We start from the raw sequence: 15,422 nt of genomic DNA, 5'->3' as shown, positions 1-15,422 counted from the left end.
TTGAGAACACTTCCTAGGGGATAAAGCAGGTTAATGTGACAATGTCGGTCTCTGGAACAGAAAACAGCTAAAAAAATGCACTTACACAGTTTCAGGTGTCTTCTGACAGTTTTACTGATGTCATCTGAAACACGGAAAATATTTGCGATACTCAGGTAACAGGCGACTAATTTTCAGTCTGGGGCAGATTCGTTTGCTCAGAGAACTGCTACCCTTAGAAAGTGAAATGCTACTTTTCAGTAGTCAGGTAATAGGAGAAAGCGGAAATTAAAAGCTGAAAGGTAATCGCAATCATATGTGATGACTACCCACATTGCACCCTCTGTGCCCAATCCTGGCACAGAAATCAATGGCTGGTGGGGGGGGGTGGGGGACACACAGGGGCCCTGGTGAGGATGCAGACAGCCTTAGGGCTTGGCATCCTCTTTGCATCATGAGGAATTATTTGAGCAGATTATTAAAAACATTTAAAGTAAAATCTGTGAGTAAAAGTATACTGAGCACAAAGCCAGCAAAACTATTTCAGGGAAATCATTCTCTGCGTTTCGATTCATATTTTAGGGGGAAAAAGGTAGCCTGGGAAACGTACACGGGGAAGATGAGGAAGGCTAAGGAAACGTGAGTAAACATAGTAGCTACTTATGCGTCCACTTCAAAGAAACCAAAACCTTGAGACAGCGTGAGACCCAGGTCAAAACAGTGTCACCTTAACAGCCCAGACGCTGAGTACACAGCTTCTGCCTCATTAAGAGCAGTTTCGCAGTCTCCCATCTACAATATAATTACCAAACAGTAATGATAATAAGTAACACCAGTCTGTTTTCCGGCTCTCCCTCTCACCCGATCTCACGATGGGAGAACAGACAAAGTATTTCATTCCCGACCCCACTGAGATGGAAGGAGCACGGAGCATCACAGTAGAAACAACGGCATACGCCATTGCGCACAACGCTAGCTGCCGGGGGTGCTTTTGTCCTCAAATCATTCTGCATTAAAAAGGCCTAATAAGAGCTGACAGTGAAATGAGCCAATTTTCAGAGAGCAGTGTGGTCAACTTATATAATCTACTCGGATGACAATCACTCAAGAAGACAGATAAATTAACAGTTGATGACCTTAAAATATAAACTGGGTCAGGACTAGCCTGACCAAAATTAAAACTAAACACTTAGGAGAGCAAGACCCAAAACCAAGCTAATAATGATACTCAGGATGGGTGAGGGGACTGAGGTGGGCTCCATGGTTTCCTGAAGAAGCCGCTTGAGCAGATATGGCTCCAAATGAACTGGTCGGGGCTGCTGGAGATCATTTAACACACCTGGTACATTGTGCTCACGAAGCCCATAACCTCCCTGAACCTAAACTGAATCAGCAAGCCCGAAAAATGAGGACCACTGCAGGTAAGTCACCTTAATCTGCATCCTTGAAGCTACCATGGATACGTGGCAGGTAACATCTAATTTTGCCCGTGTCCAGTCGAGTCTAACCCTTTGCAACCCCATGGACCATAGCCCACCAGCCTCCTCCGTCCATGGGGTTTCCCAGGCAGGAGTACTGCAGTGGGGTGCCATTTCTTCCTCCAGGGGATCTTCCCGACCCAGGCGTTGAACCATCAGCTCCTGCGGCTCCTGCACCGGCAGGCAGATACTTTTTACTACTGAGCCACTTGGGAAGCCCCAGTGTGGATACGAAAGTGTTCGTCGCTCAGTCGCATCCAACTCTCTGAGACGCCGTGGACTGTAGCTCGCCCGGCTCCTCTGTCCATGGGATTCTCCAGGCAAGAGGACTGGAGTGGGTTGCCATTCCCTTCTCCAGGGGATCTTCCAGACCCAGGGACTGAACCAGGGTCTCCTGCACTGCAGATTCTTTACCACTGAGCCACCAGGGGGGCCCTCAGTGTGGATATAAACCCCAGAGTTTTTCCTCGTAAGACTCCTATGGTGCCTGCAACTGTAAAGTTCTGTGCTTCTGTGTCAGCATGACAAACTAGAAGGAGCAACTAGCAATAAAGAAATCCTGCCTTGAGTCCTGAGCTGGCCACTAATTGGGCATATGTTTCCTCAACTGTAAAACAAAAGGGAAAGGACACAACACCTCTGACTCTGCGGCTGATGTAGTCTGCAGGAAGAAAACCAATCTCACCAATTCAGAGGCCATAATATGTACTTCCGATCCGTACTGGGCTAAATTTAATTGTGGTTTTTACCAAGAGGAGAAGCAATGACATTTTAGGACACTTAATTTTCAACGACTGAAACTACAGTTGTGGCCTCTTAACTACCTCACGGAGCAGAGGGAAGCTTCTCCAGCCCCTCTCTCACTCCTTTCCTCTTGCTGCCCTGAGGCAGGTTCCATCCCTGGGTCGGGAAGATGCCCTGAGCAGGAAATGGCAACCCACTCCAGTGCTCTTGCCTGAAGAACTCCATGGACAGAGGAGCCTGGTGGGCTGCAGTCCATGGGGTCGCACAGCTGGACACAACGGAGTGAGCAGGCACACAGCTGGGGCAGATTCACCAGAGTTAAAAGTGCCCGGTGCCCCCTTCCTGTTGCACCACATGGTTCAGGGTGACTGGGAAGGGGATGGTCCACCCAGACTCTCCATCTCACACCCCGGCCTGGGGGCTTGCCCTCCTCAGAAGGACCAATCTATGCAGGCAGGGCCTGACGTACCCTGGGGTCATGGCTGGGATCCAGACTGGGGGCAGCGGGACACAGGGTGAAGAGGGCCTGGAGCTAAGCCACGGACGCCCACCCAGCTCTCGGCAGGGCCTGCCGGGGCTTCGTGGAGCACAGGGCGGGTCAGCGGCAAAGCAGCGCTCAGGGCCGCCACTGCCGCGAAGATGCCATCCACACAGCACGCGCAAGAGGAGGAGCGACTGTCAAGGCAGGCTCCGCGAACGCCAGCAAGCCTTCCTTCACCCCACGACACGGGCCAAGCCTCCAGAGCCGGAGCGTGGAACGCGCTCCGTGTCAACAGAGAGAGAGATCCTTGACTGGGTTCCAACAAGCATCCACACACATGCCCAAATGGCATCTGACACAGCACAAAAAAGGCAACTCAGTGGAGGAGAGGCAGCCTTTCGGACAAATGTGTGCTAAGTCGCTTCAGTTCAGTTCAGCTCAGTCGCTCAGTCGTGTCCGACTCTTTGCAACCCCATGAACCGCAGCACGTCAGGCCTCCCTGTCCATCACCAACTCCCGGAGTTCACTCAGACTCATATCCATCGAACCATTTCATCCTCTGTCGTCCCCTTCTCCTCCTGCCTTCAATCTTTCCCAGCATCAGGGTCTTTTCAAATGAGTCAGCTCTTCGCATCAGGTGGCCAAAATACTGGAGTTTCAGCTTCAACATCAGTCCTTCCAATGAACACCCAGCACTGATCTCCTTTCGGGTGGACTGGTTGGGTCTCCCCTGTGAGACCGTACGAATGCAGCCCACCAGGCACCCAGCTCCAGTATTTTGCCTGGAGAATCCCATGGACAGGGGAGCCGGACGGGCTACATACAGTCCACAGGGTCGCAAGAGTCAGACACAACTTAGTGACTAACCTGTGTCCATGGGATTCTCCAGGCAGGAATACTGGAGTGGGCCGCCACGCCCTCCTCCAGGGGACCTTCCCGACCTGGGGATGGAGCCCACCTCTTCAGCCTCCTGCATCGGCAGGCGGGTTCTTTATTACTAGCATCACCGCACCGGAGAAAAAGGACATGCACGGGGGAAAGAAACCCCAACCTAAGTCTCACAAATTATGCAAAAAGTAACCCAAAATGGATCACAGACTTAAACATAAATCATAAAAACATCTTTAGAAAAAAAACATAAGAGAAGGTTTTCAGGATCTAGAGCAGAGAGTTCTTAGACGTGACGCCAAAAGCACACGCCATAAAAGAGAAAGCTGATAGACGGGACTTCGTCAGAGTTAAACACATTTACTCTGTCAAAGATCTAGCAAGATGAAGAGTCAAGTCACAGACTCGGGGTAAAGACAGGCAACCACATACCAACAAAGGACCAGTGTCTGAAATATATCAAGGACTCTTCACACGCAACAGTAAACACAAACAAAAAAACTAATTGGAAAACGGACAAAAGACAGGAACAGACATTTCACCAAAAAAGATATGCAGATGGCAAATAAATGTAAAAAGATGCTCAACATTATTCGCTATGGAGAAAGCCCAAATTAAAACCACAAGACATCACTACACACCTGTCGGGATGGTGAAAATAAGAATGATGCCGCCACCAAATGCTGGTGAGGGGGTAGAGAAAAGAGGTCATTCATACACTGCTCTTGAGATTTAAAATGGTACAGCCACCGTGGAAAAGAATTTCTTAAGAACATAAATATGCAACTACCACACCGCACAGCACACAAAGCAGTTTCATCCCTGAGAGGTGAGAACTTATGTTCAGACAAAAGCCCGCAGACAAATGTTTGCGGCAGCTTTATTCACAACAGCCCCAAACCGGGAACAATGCAGATGGCCTCAGTGACTGGATCGGGTAAGCACCTCGGGGCAGGAGCATCCGATAGAATAACACCCAGCAATGAGAAGTGATATATCCAGCCACTTGGATGAATCTCCAGGGAATTATGCTGAGTGAAAAAAGCCAATCTCAAAGGCTACGTATGGTAGGGCTCCATTTTTATGACATTCCCAAAACGACAAAATTATAGAAATGGAGAAGAAATCAGTGGTTCGCAAGGGTTAAGAACGAGGTAGGCAAGGGAGGAAGGTGGCTGTGGCTCTAAAAAGCCAGTATGGAGACTTCGCTGGCAGTCCAGGGGTTCGATCTCTGGGCAAGGAACTAAGATCCCAAAGGCCACAGGGCAACGAAAGCCAGGTGCCAGGCTACTGAGCCCAAGCACTCTAGAGCCCGCGCTCCGCAACAAGAGGACCCCGCGCTCCCACAAACACCCAGCATGGCCAAACGAAAACACCAGTAATCACGATAAATCAAAGGCAGCAGGAACGATCCTTACGGCCACGGCAAGGTTCTACGTGTTGACAGCAGCCTGGACAGGACACTGCTGGACAGTTACTCTGCACGACGCTGCCACTGGGGAGAACTGGGTAAAGGGCACACAGGGGCCCTCTCTACTGCTTCTTACCTGAATCCACAATTTTCTCAAAATGAAAAGCTTAATTTAAAAACGAAATGACTGGAGAAGACTCAAGCCACGAGCACAGAGCACGTTCAGCAGTTTCAACCAAGCTGTTTAAGTACCGCGGCAAGAGGTGGGCAGGAGAGAGCAAGAACAGGAGGCAGGCAGGAAGGGAATACTCCCGCCGCCAGGGGTCCAGCACCCCTCTCTCCAGGTCTGCTGAGAGCGAGCAGAGAGCTACGGCCCTGAGGCCACGCCCTTTAACCTCCTGAATCCAGGCGAACCAGGGTCAGTGTAGGAGTCTCCTGTATGACTCAGAGGAAGTCTCTCATCTGACTCAGTGGTCCCCGATCTTTTTGGCACAAGGGACCAGTTTCGTGGAGACAAGTGTTTCACCAGCCGGGGTCGGGGGTGGGGATGGTTTCAGGATGATTCGAGTATATTATGTTTACTGTGCCGTTTCTTCATATTGTTCTTACGTCAGCCCCACCTCAGACCACCAGGCATTCGAGCCCAGAGGCTGGGGAGCCCTGGGACACACGTCAATCTCTGCAGCTGCTGTGCAGCCCAGGGAGGCGGCCTGGGCACCACCCTGCACCGGTCTAGCCCTCGGGGAGGGACGCAGCCTCCTCTGGCTCCGTTCACCCATGAGTTACCAAGAAACAGGGAGGCCAATGGAGAGACAGGAGGGAGCGTAGACAGAGGAGCTCGGCAAGGCTGGACTTAAGCTTCGCCTTTGGATCTTCTTGCAAAATTCAGAAGTTGAGCCGAGTGTTGTGAGTGCCCTTCTCCCGGGGGGCCAACAGTTCATCCAGGTGGGCTTCTGGCCTCACTCAAATTTAACTTTACCAGCTGTAAGCCGCGGCCAGTGGTCGTGGGAATAGCAAACTGGAGAAGATGAAACGGAACTTTTCTCCTTCCTCCCTTGTCCTTGCTGTCTTCAGCCCTGCCTGCCACCGCCCGGCCGTGGGCGGGGACCGCTGGAGCTCCCGCCGCACTGAGGCTGGTTTAGCAGGAGCCGTGGGGCTGCCTCGGGCTTCGGGGGGACTCAGGGGGGTGGGGGGCACTGATGGAACTCACAAAGGGGAGCAGCTCCCCCAGGCTAACGAGGCTACTTAAGAGACCAGGCTGCCCCTGGGTGCAGACCCCGGGCCGTGGCAGAGGGGCTCCGCCCGCCCCCTCCCTGAGGGTCGGCTTCCCCTGACCCCGGGCTGGCTCCTGAGCCTACATGGTTACACAGAGACCAAAAATGGGGGGAAAACAGGGAAGGAGAATCCCGACCTTCTGCTGGCAGCCTCCTCCCGCCTTGGAAGGGAGTGGACTGCCCTGCGTCAGCCCCTCCAGGCGACAGTCCCCCGCGCCGGAGCCAGGACGTACTCCACCATCCACAACACGCGGAACCGAGGGAACCACTCTCTTTAAACTGCATCCTCTTAAGATGCAGAGAGAAGACTGCCTCTTTGATGAAATGGTAACAAGAGAAGAGGGACCCAGATGGGACCTAGGCCCTCTCTCCAGGACGCGCTGGGGGTCCTGCCCCCATCACACCTTCCTGAACCAGCGTCACTCTGAGGAAGTGCATCACTGTCAGACAAAACCAAACACACAACGTCCAGCGTCCTCGCTGCGAGAATGTTCTCGAAACTCTTTATCATCTCCACTTCCACTCAACTAAACGTCCAGAGGAAAAAAAAATCACTGAGGCATGCTTCATCTTTTGTTCCCCAAACTCAAATCCTATTAATACAAAGAACTTAGCACAGTGGTTGACCTCAGAGAACTGATCATGGTTGACAGAACCAAAAGTCTGAACCACAGCATGAACCTCGTCAATGAGATAGTGGAGACAAATAGAGGAAAAGGTCAGCTTTGCACTGTGGCTTCAAAAACAAGACTCTATCAGCTCAAACTGGGGCTCCTCCCAAATGTACAAGTTTCCGGTTTGGACAATGAATCCCTTGCTCTCTCACTCTAGCTTGAGTGAGTTTCATACAACAGGCCCGGTGACTTCCAGATGACAGCTATCAGACATTTATAGCGAAACACATTTAACGACTGCCCAGAAGCTGCCCCGTGGACAGAAGCAAAATGACAGGCAGAATCGCTAGCCGACGTCCACTGAGAAACGCATCTCACCAACACCAACCTACACGTCACCACAGAAACACAAAGCAGAAATGCCACAAACAAACGCAGAGGTATTCTATTTAGACAGACGCGCTTTCCATTTGTAGCTTAAATTCGCTGCACTGGAGAACATTACTGAACACACTAGACCAACATTAAGCAGAAATGCCTTAAAAGTGGGTACCGACTGGGTGTGTTTAACTACAGAAGACAGTAATTATAAACGACGACAGGAATTTTTAAAATCCCCAGATGGTCGCTAATAAAGGAGTCAGTGGGGATCAGCCTGACTTCGACACTTGATACGTCATGACACCATCACTTGTCAGAGCTCAGACTTCCGACGTAAATGCCAGTGACCCAACAATCAGGACCGCCTCTACCTGCCCTAAATCTAAGATGCCATAGCGCAACGAGTACAGAGTTCCTATCTGTCTAAAAGAATCCTTTTCCCCCCAAACTGACTTGTACGTAAGATTTACATTTGAACATCGCTCCATGAAAACAATCCTCTCTCTCACATGCGTGTGTGCATGTATACACGTACACTCACAGCCAGCGCCCCATCTAGCTGAGCTTCCACCCCTGAAATGAGCGGCATCGGATAGAGAGCTGAAGGCTACTACAGATTCATCACCGAAACACCGAAAGGTAAATGATACTCTACTTGTCCGCTTGTATCTGCAGCCTGCTGGAAATGGGTGGCCAGCGCCGTCTCGTCCTGGAAGACTTCGTTACACTCCAGACACTTGAGGCTGTGCCTGCAGAGCTTGGAGGGGTCTTCATCCAGGGGCATGGCGGGGGTGATGGGCGTGCTGGAAGGGGCCGATATGACCGTCCCGGTGATGCCAGGCTGGATTTTGGTGACCGTGTGCGCACCGGTGCCCGCGGAGCTCGGGAGGCTGGACGACGAGGGGGGCGTATTGCTTGACGGGGAAACGATCATCTGATCCGCCGGCACTGGCTTCAAGATCAAGTGCGAGCACTGCATCACCACGCCCTTCTCCTTGTGCCCGCGGGCGTGCGACAGCAGGCTGCACTTGTTGTAGAACACCAGGTTCTTGGCGCAGTGGTTGCAGGTCACCTCGATGCGCACGCTGCGCCTGTCGTAGTGCTGGGTCAGGCTCTTCTCCAGCGCAAAGGAGTCCCCGCACTCCAAGCACTTGTAGCCGCGGGTGGGTAAGGTGATGCCCGCGCTGGCAGGCGGGCTGAGGTTGGGCACGTAAACTGGGACGGGGTTGACGCTGCTCAGCACCTTGTTGAAAGCCTCCACCACAGAGCTCTGCAGGGAGGACACCACCTGCACCCGTGACACCTTCTTGGGCGGCTGCGAGGCCGCGGCACTGATTATTGCCTGTTTGATCTGCTGCTGAGGCTTGGTGAGCACGTGGCGGAGCTCGGAGGCGGCCTGGGCGCCCTGAGGCAGGAGGTTAAGGTTGGCGAGGTGCACGGTCTTTGGCACGAGTTTGGCGCTGGCCAGGCTGGAGGCCGGCACCACCACGGTCTGCTGCTGGATGGCGCTGGCGGCTTTGATGATGGCGCTGCTGGCGCTCTGCACGGAGGCGGCGGAGATGACCGTGGCCTTGACCGTCGTGTTATTGGCCAGCTTCAGGTTGATGACTTGCGAGCCGGCCGTCTTCACAGCCGACACTGGGAGGAAGGCGGTCGCCACGGGCTTGATGGTGACCTGCTTGGGGGTCAGCTCAGCAGGTGCCACGGCGTTGGCGACCACTGCAGACTGCAGGGGCGCCCGGGGCGGGGAGGCAAGCACGGCGGCCGGGGCGGGGGACGACAGGAGCGAGGTCACCGAGGCCACCACGGGCCCCGCCTGCTCCGAGGGCTTCCTGCCCGCCTCGAGGTCTACCTCGGGCAGCACGCGCGTCACAGTCCTCTTGATCTCCCCAGAAGACGTCTTGATGGTCTTGATGCGGACTTTGGGGATTGCTGGTGTCGACCCCGCAGGGGAGGCTGGCGACCCCTTGCTACTGTTTTCACTGGAAACGCTCCGGGGACTGTCCGGCTGCTTAAGGGACGCTTTCTTCGTTCCGTCGATGAGGCTCTGAGGTTCGGGAGACTTCTCGGTGGCTCGAGGGCTGTCGTTGACGTCCTTTGGTAACGGAGAGGACTCCCGGGAGTTGGTCGCCAGCTCTTTAGAGGAGTCAGAGGCGGCCTTTTTCGCACTGAGCGCCGCGATCGCGGCAATGCAGGACGAGAGCTTGGAGGACGGCTTGGTCCGCGACGGCGCTGGGCCACCGAGGCCAGCGTCGTTCTTCTCGGAGCCCAGCTTCCCCTCGTGGACCCTGTTCTCCAGCACCTTTTCAGAGCTCTCCTTCAGCTTGTCCTCCATCTTTCTGACTTTAAAAGGTTCGTAAACGCCCAGGTTTAGAGAATTTGTCTCCGTCTCCCTCTTGACGACTTTGCTTTTCTCCAGGCCGCTGGGCACTGGGACGCCAGCCTTGCTCACGCCGTCTCCCCCGAGTGCCTTCAGCTTGTCGTAGTCCTGCTGGGGGCCCGAGCCCGCCAGCACGTTTGCTCTGAAGCCCGCGCGCGGGTCCTCCTTGTCCGGGGGGTCATCCACCTCTATCTTCTCGTCGTCGTCGAACTCCTCCGCGCTGGAGATGGGGCTGAACTGGCTGAAGGCCGAGTCCTTTAAGGTCGCCTCTGAGGTAGGCACGTCGCCCTTCAGGGCCTTCGACCCTTCCTTGCCATACGTGTCGAGAGAGGAGGCTGTCAGGAAGCCGTTGTGCAGGCCGTTGCCGGGGGGGTTGTGGCCGTCCTTCTCGGCGCCGTCCGAGGAGTCGATGCTGCGGACGTTCTTCACGATGACACTGACGCCCACGTCCGAGGAGGATGGCGCGTGCGAGTCGTCGTCCGCCTGGGCGCCCTGCTTGATGTGGCTCTCCTGGTCGTCGTGCGCAGACTCGATGGCTGCTTTGGGGTCGACCATGTCGGGGATGTCGAACGCCGCGAGCAGGTCGTCAAAGTCGGGGGTCTTCATGTCCCCCATGGCCATGAATCGGGTCAGATGTTCTGTGAAACGAACAGAAAGACAATTCCGTCAGCAACGCCCCGCTCAGACAAACGTCCCTGTGGGATTCACACCCACGCAGGGATGACCACCAGTGAAACGGCAAGTCGCCACGTGCCCTTATTATGAAGTCGGGACGCTGAGCCAAAGTGGAAGAACGGCCCAAGAACAGACGTAAACTGATCATTACAACTCTGAAGCAGTTCCTCCAAAACGCTGTGCAGCACAGCCAGTGTGGAGCCTCTCTAACAAGCAGATCAAAGCTATTAAACCACAAAGAACAGGTTCTGGGCTAACAACCAGAAAATACTGTTCATCGTTGTATTCGTCTCCTTGTCTTCACAAAAAGCTACTTTCAAATGCATTTGGACCTTGACAGCATTTCATTCTACAGGCAAAATTATCCCTAATATAGTCACTGTCAGATCTGGGGTATCACATTAAAAGAAATACAGGCCAAAAAAACCAATTACAGATTTCAATTCATCCACAGAAGTGAGCGTCCCAAGCCAGCATAGGCCTTCTACTGTTAAGTTCCATCTGAGATTTTTAAAAATCCCCAAGGAGCTCATTCTATCTATTTTTATTTAATCCGAATTCTACCCATGATGGTAAGGGGAAAAGAATACTCTCCCACCGGAAAAGTATAGCGTCTCTTCCGCCTTACTCCCTAGTCTGGTGGTTTTGCTGGTTAAGGGAACACACATCTGTCTCCTAATCACCACTCAGTCAACACAGCCATCCAAGTGGCTGTGGCAGCTGAGAAAGGTCCTCCACGGAACCAATTCCCAGCATGCGGCAACACGGACCCAAGGGCGGGACAGAGCCCAGGAGAGGGAGCCCTCTCTTCGGCACCCAGGCTAGGTCAGGGTGGACAACAGGCTGTAAAGAAATGCTTCCATTAATCCCTCAGAGCCCTGGATGATGCAGCTTCAGGGAAGGTGCAGGGTTTCAGGGACGTGGTGAGCAGTCACAGCCGCAACTAAAGAGGCGCGTGTGTTCTCAGTCATGTCCAACTCTCTACAGCCCCGTGCACTGGGGCCCACCAGGCTCCTCTGTCCATGAGACTTCCCAGGCAAGAATACTGGGGTGGGTTGCCATGCCCTCCTCCAGGGGGATCTTCCAGACCCAGGGATTGAACCCAAATCTCTTTTATCTCGTGTGCTGGCAGGCGGGTTCTTTACCACTAGCACCACCTGGGAAGCCCCCGACTAGAGAAGAAGGATATTTAAATACACAAACTGCTTGGGGTCTTCACAAGGAGCCCTTATACTATCGGGGTGGGGGGGTTCTTCCTCCTCCCTGAACCCCCGGAGCACCCCATCTATTTTCTGTACAGACTACACCGTGTGGGTACTGGTCTCTTCCTACCTACTGGCCTGCCAGCTGCCTCGAGACGGGCAACGTCTCACTCGCCTTTGCACCGTAAACGCCACATAACCAAGCGGACACGCGGCTCAGAGCACAGGATGTACGACAGGAGCAGGCCTCGACCCCAGCACTGCGGCCCGCGGGCGAGAGGGCCTCTCCCTGGGGCGGCTCCTTGATGCGACGGGGCGGAGGTCAGCCACCAGGAAGGCGAGGCAAGGCGGGAAGCAGGGCGGAGAACAAGAAACCTAAGAGAAGGCGCAGAGGGAGAAAGAAACGGGCAAGAGGAAGAGGAGAAAGCGGGCTCAAGCAGCAACCAGCGTCAGAGGCGGCGAGGCCCAGGGCTGGCTCCAGGCAACTGTTTTAAGATTCTTCTGATGTGGACCATTTTTTAAGGTTTTTCTAACTTCATTACAATATTGTCTCTGTTTTACTTTGTGGCCAGGAGGCATGTGGGATCTTAGCACCTCGACCAGGGATCGAACCTGTATCCTCTGCACTGGAAGGCTAAGACTTAACCACTGGACACCAGAGAAGACCTTCAGGCAACTTTCAACACAGAATCAGCCTCAGCCATTTGTAGACACCTAGACTCTGATGCTATGACCAGTGCATTTTCTTGGCAAAACTCTATTAGTCTTTGCCCTGCTTCATTCCGCATTCCAAGGCCAAATCTGCCTGTTACTCCAGGTGTTTCTTGACATCCTACTTTTACATTCCAGCCCAAAGAAAGGCAATGCCAAAGAAGGCTCAAACTACCGCACAATTGCACTCATCTCACACGCTAGTAAAGTAATGCTCAAAAGTCTCCGAGCCAGGCTTCAGCAATACGTGAACTATGAACTCCCTGATGTTCAAGCTGGTTTTAGAAAAGGCAGAGGAACCAGAGATCAAATTGCCAACATCCGCTGGATCATGGAAAAAGCAAGAGACTTCCAGAAAATCATCTACTTCTGCTTTATTGACTATGCCAAAGCCTTTGACTGTGGGGATCACAAGAAACTGTGGAAAATTCTGAAAGAGATGGGAATACCAGACCACCTGACCTGCCTCTTGAGAAATCTGTATGCAGAGTCAGGAAGCAACAGTTAGAACTGGACATGGAACAACAGACTGGTTCCAAATAGGAAAAGGAGTACGTCAAGGCTGTATATTGTCACCCTGCTTATTTAACTTCTATGCAGAGTACATCATGAGAAACGCTGGACTGGAAGAAACACAAGCTGGAATCAAGATTGCCGGGAGAAATATCAATAACCTCAGATATGCAGATGACACCACCCTTATGGCAGAAAGTGAAGAGGAACTAAAAAGCCTCTTGATGAAAGTGAAAGAGGAGAGTGAAAAGGTTGGTTTAAAGCTCAACATTCAGAAAACGAAGATCATGGCATCCGGTCCCATCACTTCATGGGAAATAGATGGGGAAACAGTGGAAACTGTCAGACTTTATTTTTTGGGGCTCCAAAATCACTACAGATGGTGACTGCAGCCATGAAATTAAAAGACGCTTACTCCTTGGAAGAAAAGTTACGACCAATCTAGATAGTATATTCAAAAGCAGAGACATTACTTTGCCGACTAAGGTCCGTCTAGTCAAGGCTATGGTTTTTCCTGTGGTCATGTATGGATGTGAGAGTTGGACTGTGAAGAAGGCTGAGCGCCCAAGAATTGATGCTTTTGAACTGTGGTGTTGGAGAAGACTCTTGAGAGTCCCTTGGACTGCAAGGAGATCCAACCAGTCCATTCTGAAGGAGATCAGCCCTGGGATTTCTTTGGAGGGAATGATGCTAAAGCTGAAACTCCAGTACTTTGGCCACCTCATGCAAAGATCTGACTCACTGGAAAAGACTCTGATGCTGGGAGGGACTGGGGGCAGGAGGAGAAGGGGACGACCCAGGATGAAATGGCTGGATGGCATCACCGACTCGATGGACATGAGTCTGAGCGAACTCCAGGAGTTGGTGATAGACAGGGAGGCCTGGCGTGCTGCGATTCATGGGGTCGCAAAGAGTTGGACACGACTGAGCGACTAAAGTGAACTGAACTGAACTGAGACTCTCCTGGTGGAGAAGGAAAAGGCACCCTACTCCAGTGTTCTTGCCCAGAGAATCCCAGGGATGGGGGCGCCTGCTGGGCTGCCATCTATGGGGTCACACAGAGTCGGACATGACTGAAGTGACTTAGCAGCAGCAGCAGACTCTCCTGGGGCTTCCTAGGTGGAGCTGGTGGTAAAGAATCCACCTGCCAATGCAAGAGACACAGGCTCAATTTCTGGGATCAGGAAGATCCCCTGGAGGAGGGCATGGCAACGCACTCCAGTGTTCATGTCTGGAGAATCCCATGGGCAGAGGAGCCTGGTGGGCTACCACCCATAGGGTCGCAAAGAGTCAGACACGACTGAAGCGACTTAACACAGCAAAACACAGAGAGAGGAGCCCATGAATGAGAACAGATGAAAGATCTTAAAGAAAAGAAAAAGAAAAAGAATGGCTATTTCCCTGTCAATATTTATTACGTCGTTCCTGTTTTATATTTGCTTTATATCAGTGAGACCCTGTCTTACATTTTTTACTGAAGTATTCAATGATTTTTTTCTTGTATAATCTGTAAAAAAAAAAAAAAAAATCATGCATTCCTAATAAAAAATAACTATACCAGGATCACAGCAGAATCTCTACTCAGGCAACAATACACATACCCGTGAAAATTCACATTAACCATAAATCCATCATCAGGTGCTAAGACACCCTCAGCAATATTCACTCACTCTGGGACCCATCCAAACACTTCAGAAAGAATTTCGCTGGGAAAAACTACTGCTGAAGTTGAAATAAACACTTAGGGTTCAATAGGAGCTGAAGAATAAATCTCTTTCCACTAACTTATGTCTCAGAAGCTGCACACACTTTTCTCTAGATGGTCTTGCTCAGCCCAGAGAGAACACTCTGAGCCTCTTCTCTCACAGATGCACAGATGGGCGCCTGCAGACCCAGACAGGGAACAACGAACCCCCCGCGCCGCCCCCCGCCACCGATCAGAGTGTAACACTTCCAGGCAGATGATGACGCGAAAATATCTACAAGAAGCCAGCTCTAACGAGGACGTCTGATATTATGATTTTCTTTTTCAAATGAACTTGAACTGCAAAATATGCGGAGTGAAAAACCCATCTGTCAGACAATAAATCCACTTAAGAGTCCGCCCACTTAGGAGTAATCCCTGAATGTCACCACTTGTATTTTTAAGCATTATTTTGCCTTTATAAATGTAACAGTCACAATGAGACCACCATTAGCGAAGCATCCCTGTGGTCTGTCTTCACCAGCCATGACAATCCACGTTTGTACATCGGTTTCGAGAGAATTCAAGACACAGACTCATGAACCACCCCCAAGTCCCGACTGGAGCTGAATGGGGCTAAAAGGTGGCTTTCCTGTGCCACCGTTTATCCAGGGCTGGGACCCAGGCTCTGGAAAGCCCTGGTGGTGGCTCGGCTCCACCAAGACCCTCCAACCTTCCTTTACATGGGATCCATGTCATTTGCCTTCTTCTCTTTCTGGTTTTGGTGAGTAAAAGACGTCATCAGGTTTCACACTGTTCACCCCAGAGGGCAGTCAGTTCAGGAACAAAAAGAAGAAAAGAACAGCTACTCAGTGGGTGGGTGACCCAGAACACACAACTACAAGGAATTAAAAAAAGGTCACTACGTGAAACAAAACATGCCAGGTGGCCGGCAGGTCGCGTGGGCAGCGCAGCTCGCAGGCAGGCGGCGGGCACCTGGAAGAGCA

General features: G+C 52.2%; 1 protein-coding gene across 6 annotated transcripts in view; it reads right to left on the bottom strand.

Moving 5' to 3' along the window:
- ZNF532 (zinc finger protein 532) overlaps positions 1-15,422 on the bottom strand; it is a 110,994-nt gene that overhangs the window by 50,720 nt on the left and 44,852 nt on the right. For all 6 annotated transcript variants that reach the window (XM_052660228.1, XM_052660226.1, XM_052660224.1 and 3 more), the window contains one exon: positions 7,906-10,268. In XM_052660228.1, coding sequence (XP_052516188.1) covers positions 7,906-10,251 — 2,346 coding nt within the window. In that variant the 5' untranslated portion in view covers positions 10,252-10,268. The remainder of the gene's footprint in view (positions 1-7,905; positions 10,269-15,422) is intronic.

The sequence above is a fragment of the Budorcas taxicolor genome, chromosome 22, assembly GCF_023091745.1.
Source record: "Budorcas taxicolor isolate Tak-1 chromosome 22, Takin1.1, whole genome shotgun sequence".
NCBI lineage: Eukaryota > Metazoa > Chordata > Mammalia > Artiodactyla > Bovidae > Budorcas > Budorcas taxicolor.
This window is presented reverse-complemented; position numbering and strand designations above follow the sequence as displayed.